The sequence below is a fragment of the Pezoporus occidentalis genome, unplaced genomic scaffold (genome assembly GCF_034315485.1).
Source record: "Pezoporus occidentalis ecotype Australia unplaced genomic scaffold, CSIRO_AGI_Poc_V1 ctg165, whole genome shotgun sequence".
Taxonomy (NCBI): domain Eukaryota; kingdom Metazoa; phylum Chordata; class Aves; order Psittaciformes; family Psittacidae; genus Pezoporus; species Pezoporus occidentalis.
In genome coordinates, this window is record NW_026913477.1 from 1,399,959 (window position 1) to 1,420,724 (window position 20,766).

The window sequence follows — 20,766 nt, forward strand, 5'->3', positions numbered from 1 at the left end:
TAACGTATTTGTGAATGTCTTAGTTCTAGCTATTTTCTAACCTGTGACATATGAACATAAATTTCCCCAATTCACCTTTTCTTTCATTTCCTTTACAGTATATGGAACATTATACTTTTGCTTTCAAGATTAATGTGTCAAAACCTATTTAAAATAGAACTGGAACTTGATTGTTTCTCAGTGTTAATCGTGTATGTATAATAGCAGAGATGCCCAGCGCATGCAGGAGTAGTCATTGTAGGCAGAATGCAAAAGGAGAGTCAAAGATAGTTGCCAGAAGTCATTCAGAGACTCAGTGGCAAAATAACACTGCAGAACTCGCACATGTTCACTTCCCGCTCTCTACCCGTCTGTCAGCACTGCTTCCCAACATGCCGGTCAGATCTCCCTCTTTTCTTTCCAGTTGGCTCAACTCCACAGGCCATCAGTCCAAATCTGTTCTTGCCTATGGACTATTACAGTGTGTGCACAGCACTTGAAAATAACAAGCCATCTGTGGCTGTATTTGCGATGCGAGTTTTCTCATCCCTACTTCCAGCAGAGCAGGAGCTCTGTCAGCATGACTAGGAGGTCAGAATTTCACACTTGCATTAGTTGTGTTAGTTGAGTAGTGAGTCTAGAGGGGAAAGAAATTGGTTGGTTGGTTGGTTTTGTGGTCTCAAAATCTTGACGCAGATTATAGCTCCAGAAGGCGGCTGAAGAACGTAGTCATGCTCTCATCCTGCCTGTTGTGCCAGCCATTAACTGCTGGAAGAAGATCAGTATTGTGCTCATTGTCATTAAAAGGAAGAAATTAAACCTCCCTTTGAAGAAAACTCATACAAGGGAGCTGTGCTTTAGCAGAGTGAGTCACCTCCTAGCTTTAACTTCTGTTTAAGTGAAGGATAAATAGTTCTTGATCTCATGAACAATGCAGGTAGGGAGTTGCTTTGGGTTTTTTTCTGCTTTTTTCTTTTTTCTTTTTTTGCCTCCTAATAAAGTACACCTCATGACCCACTGCTGCTCCAAATCCATGAATATATGTATGAATGTATGAAAACTCCACGCTTTCAGGATGTGTTACATAAAAACACCCCAGCATATCTAGATTGAGTATGTACATTCAACTTACACAGCTGTTCTTGCTAAAATAATCTTTGCAGAGCCTGGCCTAATGTCAGAATCAAATATTTTGTAGTTGCCGATTTCTAGTGAACAGTAAAGCAGTATCTTGGCTTAAAAACATTTGCCATTAGTGATTGTACAGCTCACTCTGTACCTGTCACACCCCACAAAGTACTAACATTTACCAAACACCACACGTACCAGGAACTAGCAGAGGCAGAGCCAGCTGGTTTCCTCCCTAAGAAATCACAGCGTTGTTGCCCACAGGCCATCCATAATAAGGTCTGAACTTTTTTCTGGCTTTGGATAAAGGACTGTGCTCTGTTCACCCTCCTAAACACACAGCTCCCACCACGGGAGTAGTTCATAAACACAGCTGCCCTTTTCTCTTGAAATGTTTCAGCCACGTCCCTGCTGCTGTAAGAGAATTCCCAGAAGTACATTTCACAGTGCTTTTTTGAGAGTCATTCCAGTCCGGAGCGATCAGCCTGTCAGCAAGCCCTGCGGATGCCTTCATGCATTGTAAATAGAAACTGTGGAAGCTCCTTTCAGAGCACAAATGCTGATCACATTTTCCACAACAATCTATTTCCCTATCTTGAATTCATGTGCTGCTAGAAACCCTGCCTTTGTACGTGACTTATCTCTTTAAGCGTCTGCAATGTAACTATGTAAATACCGGTGGCATATTCCTGATGGAGAGATTGTCATCGCATTGCTACTGGTAACCAGCGGTTCTGTCACTTTCCCTCGCTTGAATAGGCTTTGACTCATAGTGGTTTTCAGCGCAATGGTTATAAAATAACACACTGAGGGGTTGCCGAGGCTATTTTGCAATAGAGACAACTGCTGACCTCAAAGCTACAGGAAAACATCTTTCTTTGTTCTTTTATAGTGATACGATGTATCACTTGCTATATTGTGCACCTGAAATTGGTAGCCATAGTTACATAGTTACTGCATCTTGGGCCTGGGACAAAATGAACCTCTTGAAACAATAAGGAATTAATGGGTAAAACTAGATCCTGGTCTTGTTCGAAAGATTAAATTCAGGATTGGTAGTACTAAAGGATGAGTTATTTGACATCTTGGCCAAGTGATCATTTGATTATCTAACGTGGCAATAAAACTAACTTTTAAGGTGTCCTGAAGTGAACTGCCTTCATTGTAATACTAAAAATCACACCCACAGAGGTCAAAAAGACTCTGGCCCAAATGAAGACCTCTCCTCTGAGCATATGCAGTGATTAGAAGGAAGGACACAGCAAATAACTACATGTAGATTAAACCCAATCATTGTAACTGGTAGTGTGTTACCTTGTAACTCATGTGTATAAATGTAAGGAGAAAGCCAGCACTGGTGAGCTTGATTTGTGGAGCCATCCACTGAGCAGCCAGGCCTGAACAAACCCAGGATCTCTGCTGAGTGCATGGATTTGGGTTACCATACACCAGGCACAAACAGTATGAGTTCTTCTTGCATGGAAGTTTGGGAAACGAAGTCTGTGTTAGTGAGCATGAGTCTGGGGGGAAAAACCCCATCCTTCTGAGCCCCAGTTCTAACTCTGCCTGTTCTGAAGCATTGCTTCACTGAAACTTCAAGTGCTTCAGGTGTCCCATATTTCTTTGAATTATCTGATGGCAGGCTGAGCTACACTTTGGATTCTTGTTTGATTTAAGCTATGGCAGAAAAAAAATACTAAACCCAGTGGTTATTCTATTAAACTTTTTCTAATTAAAGGACTTACCTGGGAAAAATGGTTGGATGTTGCACTAGGGACAGAGTCCAAACATTTAGCAGGTGCAAAATGTCTTCTTGTCATAGAATGTGAAGGCAATTATTGAGGGGTCTGAAAGCTGGTTTCTGTTTCCAGGTATAACGCTGACTTCCTGTATAATCCCAAAGTTGCCTACATACGAACACAAACATCACAAAATTAGCCTTCCTTATTCTGGTGGGTGTTCTTAAGAGTTAAGAGCCAGAATTTAACTGCCTTTAAATTCATTTTTTGCTTTAAATCTAAGCTCATCTGGACTTTCTCATGTATCCTCTCCAAACAAGGTCTTACCAAAGTCATGTTTATTCCTTCTCCTTTCTTCCATTTTCTGTCCTGTCCATTCAACCCCCATAGGCAGGGCTTGTCCTTACCTGCTTAGTTTACATAGACAAAGCTGGGGGATTCAGATACTTCTGTAAATAAGAAATGGGAAATCAGTTCCTTCATCCCTTCTCTTATGTTTTGTGAGGGGGCCAATAGCATCAATAACAGCTATCTTCAGAAATATCAAATACTGCAGTGGATTTTAAGACAGTGTGAAAAGCGCTCTATGTTTTTAGAGTATTTGAAAACATCTGTCTAGATATCATGGACATTTCTAGAACCTGTAACTGGGATCTACATAAAACTGCAAACAAACAAAAATCAGACAACTTCTTTTAAAACAACTGCTTCTGTTCTGTGGTAGCACAGGCAGTTTTCTCCCTAGTTCAGCACCAACAGTTACACAACTAGTGCAGACCTTTCATATCATCAAAATCGGTTGAAAAGTGCAGAGTGAAGTGGGCAACTCAGCTAGTCCTAAATAAAACAAACATACATCATAAGGCATGTGTTTTTTACCTAGAACCTGGCAGGTACACCTATGCAATATGCCACACCACATACCTAAGTAAACGCGACATTTTCTTCCTGGTGTTCTAGTCCTAAAAGCACAAGTACCCAACATCAGAACAGCTTCACAACTACGCAGATTCTCTTCAGTAGAGTTATTATGTGCCTCACTACAGCCTTTAAAATTCCAGTTCTAGCAGGAAATGGCATTAGTGTTTTTTTTTCCAAATCGGTTTGAACTGTTACTTATTTTGCACTACCGTAACTATCAAGATGCCAAACCCGGGACCGAACTGAGTGAGTTTCTCGCCGCCATGTCACCGTAACCCAACGGGTCAAACGTAACTTTCCAGCTGCCCGGCGGGAAGCGGTTCCCATCGGGGTTTCACCTCAGCACGGCCCTGCCCAACCCAGAACCCGGACGAGGAGGGACCGTGCCTGACACCTACCGGAGCGGGCGGCGCCGGGGCGGAGCCATTCCCGCACCTCACGGGGCTCACACCGGCCTCAACCCCTCACAGGGCGCCCGCGCTGACAGGGCGACCCCTCCCCAGACCGGGCCGGGCCCGACAGCCCGCTCCGGGGGCAGCGCCGGCTCCCCCTGCCCCTGCAGGACCTCGGCTGGGGCTGCGGAGCCCGCTCCGGTGCCGGGCCGGCGGGCGGGCCCCTCAGCGGAGCAGGAGCGGGGCCGGGGCCGCTGTGGGCGCGTTACAAAACCGCCTGGTTTTGTAACAACCTGCGGGCGCTGCCCAATGAGCGCCGCTGCCCGGCGTCACGTGCCCGCCTTTATATAAGCGGCGGCGGCGCGGGGCGCTCCCGGCGCGGGGCGGCAGCAGCATGGGCCGGTGGGGCCGTGCCGCGCCCGCGCCCCCTCCGCTCCCCGCCGCCCCGCACCGCTAGAGCCGCCGCGGCCATGGGCTCCCACCTGCCGCCGCAGCAGCGTCCGGAGCCGCCGCTGGTGCTGCAGCTGGCGGCTGGGGCTCTGCAGGCACAGAACTTGGAGCTGTCGGGCGGCGGCCTGGGGCCCGAGTGGCAGGTGCTGCTGGGGCGCGCCGACGCGCTGGCGTTCGGTGGGCGCCTGCACGAAGCGCTGCCGCTGTACCAGCTGGCGTCCCGGCACCAGCAGCTGCGCGCCGAGCAGCTGGAGAAGCTGGTGGAGTGCCTGGCGCAGAGCGTCCGGATCAAAGAGGGGCTGCCAGCCGCCGGGAGCGGCCCCCCGCAGCCCCGCGAGTGGGACGTCTTCAGGTGCCGCAAATGCCAGGGCTTCCTCTTCGAGCCCGTTTCCTTGCCTTGCGGACACACGTTCTGCAAAAAGTGCCTGGAGAGGGACCGAGCGGCAGAGTCCCGCTGCGTCCTGTGCAAGGAGGAGGAGGGCGGCGCGGCGCCCGGGCAGCTCCCGCGGGTCAATGTCATCCTCAGCAACCTGCTGGCCAAGTGGTTTCCCTGCCAAGTGAAGGCTTCGCAGCTCAGGCACGAAGGGAACCTCCTCTACAAGGAGAAGAAGCTGCAAGCAGCCCTGCAGAAGTACAACGAAGCGGTCAGCTTAGGTAACGGCACCCACAGCCCGACGCCGGCCTCCGGGGGACGCGCTTCCCGGGACAAGTTTCCTCCGGCCAGAGCCAAGCTCCCGCTGAGTCCCCGCGGTGCTGGGCCGGGTGCTGGGCGGACGGGCGGCGGGGAGGCTAGGGGCAGCCCCGGGAGGGGCAGGGGCTCCCCGGCCCGCGGTGGAACTGGGTCAGGAGAGCAGCGGTTGCGTAAGCCGGAGCCCGCGGTCCGGCCGTTGTGTAACCGGCGGGGCCCGGGGACAGCGGCCGCAGGGCACGGGGGGGGGTCCCGGCTGGCACGCGGCTCCCCGTGTCCGCCCGTGACCGGTGAACTGCCGCAGGGGCTGTGTGGGGAAAACTTCTGGTGCGATCGTTTTCGTATAGTTTGAGGAAAGACCGCTGTAACCCAGCCCATAGTAAGTGGAAATTAAAGGCGAGGTATTACCGGTAAGCGCTCAATTATTGAGTGTTCTGAAAGGGTGTACAGCCTTAATCTGGTACATACTGTGTCTTGATGCTACAACACACTGTGTGTAACCAGCAGATCGCTTCACCCACACTGTCATAGCATTACCCCATTCCTATAGTTACACTTGTTTTCCTGTGTTGAGCTTTGGCATGAAAAGATCCTCACATATTACTTGAAAACTTTGATGCTAAAAATTGTGAAACTCCTCTCTACAGCAGGACAGCATTCCTATTGGAATGTCTCTTGTGTGTTTCTATCACCCATCTGATCCTCAGTCAGAGCTGGTAATTTATTGTGTGAGCGTCTCGTGGTTTATTTATGCAATGTTCTCTGCAGTTATATAAGGCATAGCTGACGTCTTGTCTGGAGTTACCCAAAGAGGTTTTCATTTAGTACGTAGTTATTAAAAAAAAAAAAAGTGTATTTTGTAGGTTTTTACAACTTGGAACCCCCCCAAAAAGAATAAAGTTTATGTAACTGATTTTTAACTTGCTTCCATCAACCTGTTTTCCTGTTTCTTACAGCTCCAAATGACCACTTGCTCTACAGCAACCGGTCCCAGATTAACTCGACTTTGAAAGCTTGTGAAAATGCGCTTCATGATGCAGAAACAGCGTGCAGACTCCAGCCATACTGGTTGAAAGTAAGTCCTGACTCCAGCTGTACTTAAAACCTTGATTTGACCTGGATAGAAACCCATTAGAATGGTCAGACAGCTGGACTGGAGTGAGGCTTTACATCCTGTCACTTCTTGGCTTCCTGTGACTTGCAGGCATTCAGCTGTGATACTTCTGGGGCACAGGAAAACAGTGATAATCCTAGAGGATAAACTGAGACTATTGTCTTTGACCTGCATGAATCTCGAGTTTGTGAGCACTCTCCAAAAATCCCATGCTGTGCTTACATCATTATATAAGGATGTAATGATAAATTTAAGAGATTAATTTGGGGAAGTAGATTTCTCCAAGGTCAGTTTGGCTCAAGTGCTCTGAGAGCATACTTGAGAGTTAGAGAATATCCTAGTTCTTCCTGTAAATTAAAAACCCAAGCACTGATGGTGTTGTGGTATAAGAGACGTTTATAGTGATTCCCCTGCCTAACTTTTTCTTCTCTGGAAAGATCTTTTGTAACTTCACCTTGGTTTTAGTGCACATTCTCATGACCAAAGGTGCTAACTATGGATGTGTTTCGTTGCAGGGTCACCTAAGGAAAGGACAAGCACTAGCTAATCTAGGGAAAACAGAAGAAGCTTTAAGAGAGTTTCTGTTCTGCCTTGCTCTAGATACTGGGAACAAGACTGCCAAGTCTGAGGCACAAAAGGTGAGTTCCCTAGATCATCCGGAGCTGTGTTCCTGTGTTCAGTGGCATTTCATAAAGGAGGATAATTTTTTTTTCTTCTCTTTTCCCTTCTCTGTCATTACTGCAAAAAGCTGTATGGAGACGTGTATCCCGACTGTTGTTAAGATTTGAGTTGTATATTGCTTGAAGATAGAGAGGTAGCAAGAAAACATACTCAGCAGACACTGTGTGGAAACAATTACTCACAGTGTTAGCATTGCCAAATTTGAAATAAGACTGATTTTGTTAATAACTCACCCACAGACTGTTGTGTTTCTCTACGTTGAATTTTTAATCTGTTTCCTAGTGTGGCCATGTCTCACCAGTGACAGTGCAGCAGAGGAGGGGTTGCTGTGGAATGTTGTATCAGGCCATTGACTGGCAGAATGCAACACGCAGCACCCTTCAAACTCCACTTGGGAGCAGCAGCTCTCTTCCTACTGCCAGTTGTACTGCACCCAGGATCAGTGTGTGAAGGAGGCATGAAAGGAAGCAGAAAGGAAGCATGGAAGGAAAGAAGAGCTGGTTTAAGATAGCTTTTAAAGATTGCTAATAATTAATGCTAAATAAGCAACAAAATGGATCTGCAGTGAGACTTTTTACAGTAACACCCTAAAATGTGGTGTGTGGATTCTCCGACAGCTTTTGTGAAGACTACTTTGTTTTGCAGCCCCTCAAATCTCTGATTTCCTGTGAATCAGTGTTTTTGACATTTAGCCTTTTTTTTTTTTGTTGTTGTCATAGGTAAAAGCCTCAGTGTCACAGGGATAATTTATGGTAATAAAATGTAATGTGCTATTTTCCTTGTACTGAATTTTCTTTTATGGCAGTGCATTCAGGCTTTTCTCCATCATTGGTGGGATAGGAACTTTGAGGGTTCTGTGTGCTGCAATAAATAAAACTTTCTGAAAGCATGGTAGAATTCTTACAGTAAAGCACTGTTCATGAAGGAAACAGAGAATATAGCCTGGATGGCTGTAGACCAATCAAATTTTTATCTCATTTTTGCATATGGTTGAGATTTCCATCTCCTGTGGGGTCCTTGTCACAGATATTTGGGAGTTTTGGTTGGTTGGGTTTTTTCCTGATAGGTTCCATGCAGCTTTCACTGTCATTGTGTCATGGTTTGTTCTCACGGTCACGCTGGGAGAGTTCCTGTGCACTTGAGCAAAAAGAGCAGGAACAAACAAATGTGTTTCTAATTTCTGACTCCAAATAGCCTTATCCAAGACACCTCACTTCTGAGCAGTGGGGCTCTGAGGAAAAAACAGGCTTTTTATGACTGCACTCATCAGACAGAGTTCATCCATGGTTCTACTGGGTCACTTCCAAGGCCATTTGCATAACAATGAAATGCTACATTTTACCAAATTCTTGGTGTGCAGCTGTGATTTTCTGCTGGTATTAACTGTCCATGTTAGTTTTGACACAGTGTGATCCTGTGGAATCCTTTTTGGCTTTAAAAAGGTACCTTTGCTGTCATGTGGCTTCCTCAGGAATCAGCAGGATCACCTCAGCATGTTGAAAGTAGTTTGGGGAGTGTAAATCTTCCATTCAGCACTGCTTCTTTCCTTAAACAATCATCTGAGAGGCTATGCCATACAACTGGCTACAGGGTGCTACTCAAAACGAATGCACTTATTTTCTGATAGAATGAAGTAGTGTTTTTCTCCTGCGGACATCTTCTTGTTTCCTCATGTAAGTGTATTAAAAACAGCTGCAATTTACAATATCAGAGACGTTTACTTCACTGAACTTGGATTAAGCCTGTGAGATGAGTGCTCTCTGTACTAATAAACCCCAGTGAAAGCTTCTGAGGTGCAGCAAAAAACATGTTTAAGATGGATGTTAGTAATTTCTGGTGAGCTTATGGCCTGCACGACAAAGAGGACAAAGACATGTGGGTGTCACATCCCAGAATGGTTAATAACTTTATGGGCTTATTTAATTCTGAAAATGTCTCTTGCTGTCTGTTCAGCCTATATTGCATTAGCTCTTGCACTTTTTGTTCTTACCCTCGTCTAAAGGGCTCTTTAAATGGTTTTAACAAAATCAAGGATGCTTCTTTCAGTTCTTCCTTTACTTGCTTTTTCATTTGAGGTTGCAAGGAAGGAACTAAGCAGTGAAGTATTCTGTTTTATATCACAGCTTCTACTTAGTTTGTTTTCACTCATCCCGGGAAATGCTCAGGAACACTTACCCGATATCCTGCAGCTGTTGTCACATCACTCTAGATTAAAGGGGAATCTCCTAAATTCAGTGGGATCTGGAGGCACCAGCCATAACCTACAGAGGTTGCTCAAGGTAAAAACCAAGTCTGATGTGTGGTTCTTAATTCGTGTGTGTTTTATGTTCACATTGGGAAGCCTTCTCTCCTTTTTCGCCTATGGGAGACAGGAGGATGCATTTTCTCAGATTTTTACCGAGTTTCAGAAGATTACAAGAAAGTGTTGACTTACTGAAGTCTCCTTATCTGGCTTCTTTTTCTTTAGTAGAAGTCCTCTGGTGTAGTACTGGTAATATTTATGCCAGAATTGAGTGGGTTCTAGTCCTGTAACTGTCTTTAGCTCTTCCAAGTAGTTTGCAGTGGGAAAGGGCCTCTGAAGACTGGATTGAGATACCCTCCAAAGCTGTGAAATGCTAAAATCTGGGGTTTCAGCTTCAACTATAATTGATGATGTCAGTGGCAAAACTATCCTGCCTTCAGATTCTGTACACTGCTTAGAGGTTATTCTAAAGCCATATAAGATGTATTAGCTGCTCTGTAAGTTTGGTTTCATAGCCGTAGTTTTGTAGATGGCTGTAGAGGTTGGCATCCATGGGTTCGTAAGGACCACTTTTGCTTCATTGACATCTGAACTTTGGGGATAGGTTTGGCATATACACATATATGCATATATATGTGGGAGAAAATTTCACTAGTCCTCACAAACGAAAATGGCAGGTTTTGAGCAGCCTTGTTGAGACTGACGAGAACACTCGGTGACTTTGCCTTCTGGAAAGGCTATTAGGACATTCTGACAAGAAATCCTTTTGTATGACCCCTTAATGAGGGACAGGTCACTCATCTTTCTGCATGTTACACATTGCCACAGCTTCTGATCACTATCCATAGTATCTACTTTTGGGTTCACCTGGGGAGTTGATGTGACAAGCTGATAGGGGATGTCCTGTATAATGGCTGCTCCGGATTGTTCTGTAGCCTTAACAGGATGAAGTCTCATCATTTTAGCCTTTGCAGAATAAATCTGACTTGCTAAAGGAAGCTCTGTGCATTTTTTCTGTTACAAATTTTGTGTGTTTATACTGCTTCCTTAAAATAAATTCACATTGTTTTGGTTGTTTTTGATATTTGATACCATCATTATGTTATATGCAATACGCATTTCCCCATAGGTTAAGGGATAACAATATTTAGCCTGAGATCTGGTCACATTTCTGCCTGAATCAAGTTTCATGACCAAGCTATAAAGCCGTACATAAAGGCTGAAAATATTCAGTGCCATGGTGGGGCTAGGATGGGTGGGAAGAGCTAATAGTTTGCCTTTTTTTTTCCCCTCCATTACAAGCAGGCCCTGACAATAATTCTCAAACTGTTGCTTCTTGACCTACAAAGTCCTTCCTGGTGATCCATAACGTTAAAGACTTGTAATAGGTTTGGGGCTTTTTCCTTACCAAGTTGTTGTAAGATTAGTCCAATGTCAGACCTCTCTTCACACAGGTAAATGTGGAACAGAAAAAAGGTTTTTCCATTCAAGAGGAACCAAACGTAACTACTTCTGGTAGTTTGAGGAAATCTATACAAATTACAGAGAGCAAAAAGGACTGCTCGCAGGAGGAGAACAAACTCACCTCCATGCCGGAATCTACCTTCCTCATTTCTGACAAGTGCAGCCTCTTGAAAAGGAAGTGCTGCTCGGAGGAGATGCGAAATGCTGAGCTCCCCTGCAAAGTGATGAAGAAAGGTATGTTTGTTTGCTTACAGGGTAAGTTTCATGGCATGCAATCAGTAGAAATTTCGCTTTTATACAAATTAGAGGAAGAGGGTCCAAATTGCACTTTGGCTTTGTGCGTTTTCCCTTTAGTCTAACCAGGGCAGCACGGGGAATTTTTGTGTACATAAAAAACAAAAAATAGTCTAAAAGCGGGTAAGAAGTTCGGGTCTGCTGATGCTCGTTCCTCCTCAGAGATCTAAATCTTTTAAGGAACATGAGTGTCACACGTGGTCTTAGCACTTTCTGCATCACTGAAAAAAGTTTGCTTAAAAGCACAAATTGTTTGTTGCTGATATCTGGCCTTGTTTTCATGCTGTAGGATATGTTTACAATGGTAGGACAGAAGAATGTATCTCACTTCTAACACCAATGAAAAAAATGGTTTGACATATATTGTTAATGCAAGGCTAAATTCAGCCCTCTGTAAGTGGGTATAATGCCACCAAAATTAAGAGAAGGTATGCTGATTTGTGCCAAGGCTGAACTTGATGCTTTGCGTAGAAATTACTGTAATGATGCTTAATGGTTCAGTAACTTGCAAGTGTATACAACACAGATTTAAGTATTGGCTGCTGCTTGTAGTTACACAGAATACCACTGTGTTTACCATACTTCTGCTCAATTACACTGTAATATGTTTTCTGTTATTGATAGATACAGTTGATACTAAGGGAAACGGTGCTGGACAACATACTCCATTTGAATTTGTGGATCCATCAGATTTGGACTGCTCCCTATGTATGAGGTATCTGTTGTTTTCTCATGGATGTCTAGCTTTTAAGCTGTCTCTCTTTCCCTTTTATGACGTAGAGATTTTCTAGTTTACTTGGTAATTTTTCCCTTTGTCATGAAATTAGTTTTTATTGTAATTGCTATGGCGTTTCTAGACCTGTTCATCAACATTTGATGAATAGGAACTTCTTGATCTCTTCTAGGCTAGTGATTGTTTAGGAAAGGGTACATGAGGGTTATGCCTGTTAGTGAAGGTCTCTGAAAGATTTCCTCTCATCACTTACACGTGGCCACCCGCTGACACACATAGTGCACAAAACCAGTTTGTCCTCTGAAGTCTGTACAGCCCTGTATGATGTTATATAAAGTTCAAAATAGCTGAAGAGACCACATCCAATGAATATTCCACATTTGCATGTAAAATACTATGTTGCTGTTATTGCAATAGGAGAATCTTGCAAGCAAACAAGAGCATGTTTTTCTTTTATTACTTAAGAGATGTGCTCCTTTGTTTACCAAGGCCATTGATCCATTTGCTTCGTGATCTCTTCTTCTAGTCATCAGTTGTCCTTGGGGACAGCAATGACTTGATAAAACCAGTAGTTTTCAACTACATCTATTTTACTACTTGTTTGTAAAACACATTTTAACTGTGGCAAATATACATGTGGGGTTTTGTTAACTGACTTGGAAACACTGGAAAGGTTTTTCACAGGGATCTTGACTTCTGCAGGGAGTGTAGCTTAGGTCTGTAGCTTTCATTACCCAGATTTATCAATAATGTATGTTTAGGTTAGTTTTGCACTATATTTTAAATTCTTAATAGCAGACAGGCCTGTGCTTTGAGAAATGTGGAGTTGCTTGGTTGGTTGTTGGTATGCAGGAAGAGGGGGACATCTTCCATTTATCTCAGGCAAATTGAAACAGCTATTGTGTTTGATTTGGTTCTGCTTGGAATAAATTGGCTCTGCCCCCCTCCCTCTGCTTACAGCTGAAAAGTGAGCTGAGAGTTTATATAGCTGTCAAAACAATTGATACTGCTAAGAGCAAAACTTTCCTTTAACAGAAAGCCACAGAATTAGTCTTAGCTGATTTAGTGAGCCTGCATGTTTATGATCATTTTGTCAACAAAGCATTTTTCAGATGTTTTAAATAAAATTAATTAGCCCGACTTCTTCATCCTCTGTGTTAAATCAGAAACAGCCAGACTACAATGCATTTGTAAAGGAATTAGGGAATTGGCAATCCTTGAGCTTACAATATAGAGGATGGTGATGCTGATCTGTAATTGCAATCACAAATACAGACCTTGCATCTAGGAGGATGTTAGCTTTGTAACATCGCTTCGATAATGAAGGCTTGTGCTAAGGCAAGTGTCACAAGATCTTTTCCTTGCTATTAATGCAGATTGATTATAATTGTTTCCTGCTGTGTTCTTCAGAGGTATTTTGGGGATTTGGATCCTAAGATACTTTGGACTAATTACCTAGTAACCTACTGACCTATTCACAATTAACTGCAAGAGCTGTTATTAACCTATTTGTCTGACAGTGGCTAAAATGTTATTGATCTACATTCACTCCAGCAGCAAGCGGAAGATAAAAAGTAATACTCAAAGCAGTGCACTGGTGGAAGAATGAGGGAGCATTACTCAGCAGGAGTGATTATTTAGTTTCTGCTGTTACAATAGCTTAAATGATGTCATGAGAAATCTTGGTGTATGGTGTTTCTTTCTGCAAGTCATGAGGCTTGGTCCAGGTCCCTTTAGAGTCATTAGGAAGAAGCTGCTGCCGGCTTTTGAGAGACTTAGAGCAGAATCACACATTTCAACAGGACTTGCTTGTCTTTATGCTAACATTTCATATCCAGTAAGTGACTATGAAATTACATGTGCAAACCAGTGCTTACTGAAACATATTGTAGAATTCAGTATTTTACATAGTTGAAAGCAATAAGGGAGCCTTGGCGCAATGAAGTTTCCCTTCATAAAACAATTACTGAGGATTTTCAATTAAACAAGTCAAATTGCAATATAAACTGGCAATCTTGTTAGGAGCCAGTTATGTTCTTGATTACACTCATAATAGATGCTAATAAATGTGAAATCCTACATACATAAACCCAAATGTGTAACAGGACTCAGTGCACTATTTTGACAAACTGTAATATTTTACAGTAAACTTGTAAGTTCACTTAAAATTAGACTAATATTTGAGACCTTAAAAGCTAGTATGTTGTAAAATACAGTATATGCCGAACAACCTATTTCCTAGTATCAAACACTTTCTATGAAAAAAAAAATCCATATTATTTGCATCTCTTTAAGGTACTTACTGGCAAGGAAACACCACATTCCGTTAGCACATAAACATAATAATAAGTAAAAAACCCTTATATGAAGATAAGTGTCACAGAGGTACTTGAAATAGGTAAAGATTAGATACCATGATACATTGAAGACCTGGTCTTGTATATTGAAATACTTTTCTAGATGGAACAGGAGCCTAGTATCACTGATGCTCCAGAAAGGCGGTGTTTGAAGGTTAAAACCTGTCTATTGCAACAAAACTGCTTTCCAAGTCCACATTAGAGTTGGCAATAACAGTTTATTGCAATCACTTACGTGGGCTATTACTGCAAATAGCTATTTTGTACTTAGCTCTACACATATGAGTAATCACATGATTTCCACAGTAATAGTTGTGCAAGTATTGCTCAATTTCATTAGAAAAAGTCAACTTCTGCTTCTATTTATCGCTCACATAAAGGAAAATTAAATCCTGGCTTATTGGAAGCTAATGACAATATTCTCTCGCATTCACTGAAATCAGAGTTCATGAGCTGGTTTTGACATCAGGTAGCAATAAGAAAGTATAAGCTGAGTAAATTCAAGAGTTGATTGAAGAAACGAAAAGCAAGGAATAACTTTATCCCTGGAGCAGTTAAACTGGAGAATGAATACAGCTTTTTTGGTAGCAGCTTCTTTATTTTGGTACACAATATTATTGTTTTGGTTTTGGATTTTCCAATCCAGGCTCTTCTATGAACCTGTCACTACACCTTGTGGACACACCTTCTGTCTCAAATGTCTTGAGAGATGCCTAGATCACAACCCAAAATGTCCCCTGTGCAAGGAAGGGCTCTCGGAGGTAATGATGCTTGGATTTCTCTGAATGTAAATTCAAGGGTGACAGGAAATATTCAGAAACCTTTGATATTTCCTAACTAAAAAGAAATATGACTTTAAATGCTCTTATGACTTACAAAGCATGGATAGTCTCCCCTGCTCAAGCCTTAGGGCCACACCTGTTCGTAGAAAATCTGTAGGTATTGTTACTTCCCAAATTTCCTCAGAAATGCCCATAACGTTCAATAGTTCAATAAAGTATTCAAATGCCCAGTAGTCCAATAAACAATTCTTCAGTAGCATTGTTAGCTTAAAAAATCAATTTGATTTGCTATAGACGTAAAAAATGGAGCTAACAGACGGCTACCTTGTGCATAGGCACCATACACTCAAAATGCCACACGTTATTTCTAATTGCTTGTGTGTGTTTTCTGCAGTGCTTGGCTATGAGGAAATACTGTAAAACAGTATTAATGGAGGAGTTAATAGCTAGATACCTTCCAGAGGAACTCACTGAAAGAAGAAAGATTTATGAAGAGGAAATAGCAGAGCTTTCCAAGTATGTAATCCATTTATGTAAATTCCAATCTCCAATACTACTGCTGTTAACTGGGGAATGGCTCCTGCTACTGTAGAACACAACTTAAGATGCTGACAAAGGAGCTTCTTTCTTGGTATCGTGTCATTTCAAAAAGAACAAGGGTCCAGGTGAAACTGTGCTTTGAGTTACCATAAAAACTGAGCCTGTGCTGAACAATAAAGAGGAGAAATCCAGAAGTAAATAGACTATAAAGCAATGTGGTTGCTTTCAGTGGCCTCCACAAAAGCCACAGAGTGAGACAGTAAGTGGAAGTCTCATAGGCTGGGGGTTGGAATGTACTAGGCAGGGAAGAAATGGGATTAAAAAGGTAAGAATACAGATGCATTAATTCTTTCACTACCAAACCCAGAAAGCATAACTAAAAACTCTTCTACTAGTAAGTTGTATATCACTTTCCATACTATCTACTTGATTAATGGGAAAAAAACATTTTAGCTTGTACTTACTCCATTAAGAGTTTTATTCTAAAGATGTTTTAATCTCTATTTAAAGATATCATCATTTTAAACAATATGTTATTGCATAAAATGTATTTTATACCTTATTAGTAGTTTGGTAAATGTCATATCTGATTTGTCTTTTTTATAGCCTAAACAAGAATGTTCCCATATTTGTCTGCACAATGGCTTATCCCACAGTCCCATGCCCTTTGCACATCTTTGAGCCATGTTATCGCCTGATGATTCGAAGGTGCATGGAGACTGGCACCAAACAGTTTGGAATGTGCATCAGTGACCCTGTAAAAGGGTGAGTGAGCCGCATGCTTGGACTATGTGATGTACCCTACTTAGTGTGGAGCAAGTCTCTTTTGAGAAGTGCAGAAAAGTCCATGGCTGTAATATATGTGATGGTTTTCCAGTAGAGAAAGCTTCTTCTTAATCATGCCAATTAGAGACATGGAGAAGACTTAAGTTTCTCTCGTGACTACTTAGATTCTGACTAATATGACTGCCCAATTTTCTTGTAACACACATAGCTAGTGTGTATTGTAGAAAGTTGAGCTGCAGATCTCTTGTAATACATGAAAAGTGAAGTGTATTTTCTGCTGTTTTGAAATCTGTTGGGTGCTTTGGCACAAGAAATCAAATTGAAAGGGCATTAAGGTGTTTGGTAGGGTTAGGTTTTTTTAAATTATGAAAAGAACAGCTAAGCTATTGGGATACATTATATCCTTACTGTTCTGAATATAGCAGAAGCTGCAGAGGTACGTACAACAGGACCTTCATAAGGACTGGCTGAGCATTTACATTGAGCCATTTACAGTCAGTCTTAAGTAATTTGATCTTAATGCCTGTCTCTGTTCAGCTTTCCTCCCTTATAGTGTATACCTACAGGGTATGTATACGCCATAAAAAGTTTGAGGTACACAAAACACACCTACAAAGTCAAACCTGCTGAAATCGTGAGAAAACGTTTTTCTTTACAGATTTTATAGTCCTTCCACAATTCTAGTATTCTGAACTGCACTTGTTTTTCACAAATTGAACCTATCAGGATTATAGAGAAAGTGTGTTGAAGCTGGATACCTTTCAGTTTTATAAGATGTTCCCTGTCTTCCACAACATGCAGTTAGTGTTAATCCAATTAGACAGCCTGAATCTTCCTGATAGTTTTGAAAACAATTGTGGAATAATTTGAACTGCAGCAGGTCAGTAGTAGGAACAATAGAAATGAGCTGACACTGGTAAATACCTTTGTGGTAGGGACTGGCTGTATGGCAGTTCTGTGGAGCTAAGGGTGGAGAGAAATAAGACTTGTTTACTTGCTTTTGTTCTGATTTCAATAGGTTTGCAGATTATGGCTGCATTCTGGAGATAAGAAATGTGGAATTCTTTGCTGATGGTCGCTCTGTTGTAGACAGCATCGGCAAAAGAAGATTTAAAGTGATACAGCACAGCCAGCGTGATGGCTATAACACAGCTGATATTGAGTACATTGAGGATCAAAAGGTAAATGAAATATTTCATTTAAACTGTGTTACATGTGAAATTTAAGCACCTGTTTTCAGTGAGTTCTTACTTTTGTAGAACAGTTTCTAGTAAAACAAATTTCTGGTATTTATTAGCTGCTCATGTTTAAATATGGGAAACATAAGAGTTACCACAAGCATGCACACACACTGCCCATATACTGAGAGTGTTTTTCCTAGAGGTTTTTAGCAGAAAACAGAATAACATGAATCCAGGATGAAACTTTACCTCTCTCCTAGACATAACAACTGTGGTTTATAAGGGGGTTGGGAGAACCTGCCTCTATTTGCATGGAAGCTGATTAGAAAACTCCCATTAATATAGAAGGAGCAGGATTGGATCCACTACACCTTCAAAATTACTTACATTAATTCTTTCTTAAAAAGAATGACTGTAGTCAGTCAGAATATCCTGGGTGAAGTATGAGCTTTAGTGTACAATGGGAAGATAAAATGTCTACTCTGAGGAGCTGCTAATATTACAAACACAAAGCTTTGCATAATCTTCTATGTACTGTGATGTTTCTGTAAACTGTTTTTTACATAGCAATCAAGAAAGCGCTTGTTCTGCAAATAGGTATCTTTGGTTTAGACTATAGGGTAAGAAGGTGAAGGATTTGATGGTGGGGAAATGGGGAGGAAGCAGAATGGGGGACACCAGCCTCCCTATCTGGATCCATCCCAGAACTCTTGCCGTTATTTTTCTTTCTTTTCTCTATCCACTCCAGAAATTCCTAAAAATCAGTGTTGTGCCTTCCCCAACTTGCAGACTGAACCAACAGTAACCCTCCTCTTTTTACTCATTTCAGGTGCAAGGACAAGAGTATGCTGCATTACTTGTTCTCCATGATTCTGTCTATGATCAGGCATATCTGTGGTTTAACTCCCTCAAGCAAGCACTCAAAAGTCGAATTCTCAGTCATTTTGGTCCAATGCCAGCTAAGGATCCTGACCCACAGGTACCCAGAATCAGTGGCTTATGTAACTTTTAGAGACAGAAATAGCAGGGATATCTGATAAACTGGGAGGCTCTGTGTTTTAAGATGAAAATATGAATACTTTTAATTTATCCTGCATAAGCTAAGTATCTATGGTATGTTGCCAAGCACCAGTGGTACCACAGTTGTGAACAAAATGCTCATATTTAATGTTGGTAACTTCCTGAGACTACTGACCTGACTTTATTAATTCCAGGAGACTTAAATGCCTTTTTGCCTACTCCATTTCCCCAATTACATGACTGAGAGAAAACAGGCAAGAGGAAACAAGGACTGCAAATAGTAGGGATCCTAAAATAACAGATTATAAGATAAAGTGAATATACAGTAGTGTCATAAAGCATGAAGAAAGGAGGCAGGAATCCCAAGGAACTGGGTCAATAATAATATGGGAACAAAATACATTAAAAAAAATCTAGAAGGCCTAACCTATAAACTATTGCTAGAAATAGAAATGCAGATAGATAGAAACAGCTTTCGTCTTCAACATCCTATTTTTAGGAAAGGTGTAACTTGGTTGTAATTTGTTTCAGGCCAACCTGTAATCACAGGCCATTAGGTTGGCAAAGAAATGATCTGTTAGCTACATTGCTATCAAAATACTGTGTTAAAACAAGACTTAACCACCTCCGTGCATCCTAACTTTGTTTCCCTCTCCCCCCTGTCCCTTACCACAGGCTAATCCTAACGGGCCAGCATGGTGCTGGTGGGTCCTAGCTGTCCTTCCACTCGAGAACAGAGCTCAGCTTCCTTTCCTTGCCATGAAATCCCTCAAAGACCGCTTGAATGGCATCAGACGTGTCCTTACATTCATGTCTCGTACAAGATCACGGTGATGGTGAGAAGGAGAGCTGTGAAGTCTCCCACAGTACTTGACTGTAGACTGTCTCTTGTAACTTCATCTAACTGCAATAATGTCTTACAGATTTGAGTGTCAGGATGTTTCAAGCTTCTGTGTGAAAGAAAATGAGTTATAAAGAGCAAGGGATGTTTATGGATACTTCAGTAGTTTCCATTTGGAACTCTGAGATGATTACTCAATCACTGCACTGCTAAATTAATAACAAATGTGATAGAACAAAAAGTGATCTTGTTTGCCATAAACCTTTTAAAAAGCTTAAGGGGTTTTTATTTATTATTTTTTTTAGTGGATAAAGGATAAACTGCAGTTTAATGTGAAGCAGAAATAATAATGTTAATGCATTATTTCAGTGAACTGCAAAGTCTTTTATTCCAAATGGTTCAGGTTTTATATAACATTGTGTAAAATAATGTTCACAACTTCCGTTTGATAATTTATTTTTGCAATATGATTTTTTGTTTCAAAATGTATATTATTTATGTGTTCATTCTCTAAAGGAAAGTGAGCTGCTCTATTTATTTATAGTGTTTTTACCCTGTATTTATGACTGGGGCAAAATGTTGATTCTAGCAGTATACAAGCAACTGCTTTGATAATTTTTCAGATATTTGTGTTCAAATAATGAATGTTTTTCTACTTACCCCCAGTTCTACTGTAGCTTAAGAAGGATTTTTTTCCCCTTGAAACAGCCTGCCATAAAGTCTTTGAATACACAGATTATGTCTGAGATATTTCAGGCACAGTTGTTGGATCTTGATCCTACGCTTGCCACTGGGTTCCTGGTATCACAAAACAGTCAAACACATGCTTAACCTTAAGCATGAGTATTGAAGTGCTTGAGAATATTCAAGTCTTGATGTCAGTGGGGATTTGCTGTAGTGGTGACAGAAGGATATATCCCTGAGTTTTCACAGAACAGAGAATAACTTGGAGTTAACTTTATGTCTGAACTCTATCTTGAAGAATGGATAATGGCTACAATCAGCTGTGAAGAAAGAGCCACAATATATGGGGAGTGGCTTCTCCTAAAGAAAACTGGAAGTTATTGGTATCATTTCATTGTAGGCTACTAGATAATTTTTTTTAATTTTATTTTTTAATTTTTAATTTTTTTTTTAACTCTTGTTGCTGTCAACATCAGTTTTATTTCTCATAATTGTTTGGTGGGATTTGGCTTTGGAGTGTGTATATGTGGCGGGTGGGGGGAGTTATTTTGAACTGTAGGACTCAGAGGGCAGATTTTTGTCACATGAGAAGGAATGTGTTGTAATAAATGCTATTTATTTCACCCCAATCTTCAGGTTTCTGTTAGCTTCAAATCTCTACCCAGCCACTGCGTTTCTCTTAAGAGATTGGGTAGTGTTGCTAATAATTAGCTCTCAAGAAAAACAAGTGAATTTTAGTGTGATTACTTC

General features: G+C 41.6%; 1 protein-coding gene across 3 annotated transcripts; it reads left to right on the forward strand.

The window, feature by feature from the left end:
• Positions 1-4,556: 4,556 nt before the first annotated feature.
• Positions 4,557-20,645, forward strand: LONRF3 (LON peptidase N-terminal domain and ring finger 3). 3 transcript variants are annotated; one of them, XM_062613340.1, is made up of 12 exons: positions 4,560-5,263; positions 6,254-6,372; positions 6,927-7,049; positions 9,216-9,371; positions 10,789-11,032; positions 11,717-11,807; positions 14,829-14,943; positions 15,359-15,480; positions 16,111-16,269; positions 17,309-17,471; positions 18,301-18,450; positions 19,167-20,645. In XM_062613340.1, the coding sequence occupies exons 1-12, from the start codon at positions 4,630-4,632 to the stop codon at positions 19,323-19,325; spliced, it is 2,235 nt and encodes a 744-aa protein (XP_062469324.1). In that variant the 5' UTR covers positions 4,560-4,629; the 3' UTR covers positions 19,326-20,645. The 3 variants fall into 3 exon arrangements, with proteins under 3 accessions (XP_062469326.1, XP_062469325.1, XP_062469324.1); XM_062613342.1 differs by lacking the exons at positions 18,301-18,450; positions 19,167-20,645 and adding an exon at positions 17,674-17,835 and having other exon boundaries at positions 4,557-5,263; XM_062613341.1 differs by lacking the exon at positions 9,216-9,371 and having other exon boundaries at positions 4,558-5,263.
• The last annotated feature ends 121 nt before the right edge of the window (positions 20,646-20,766 follow it).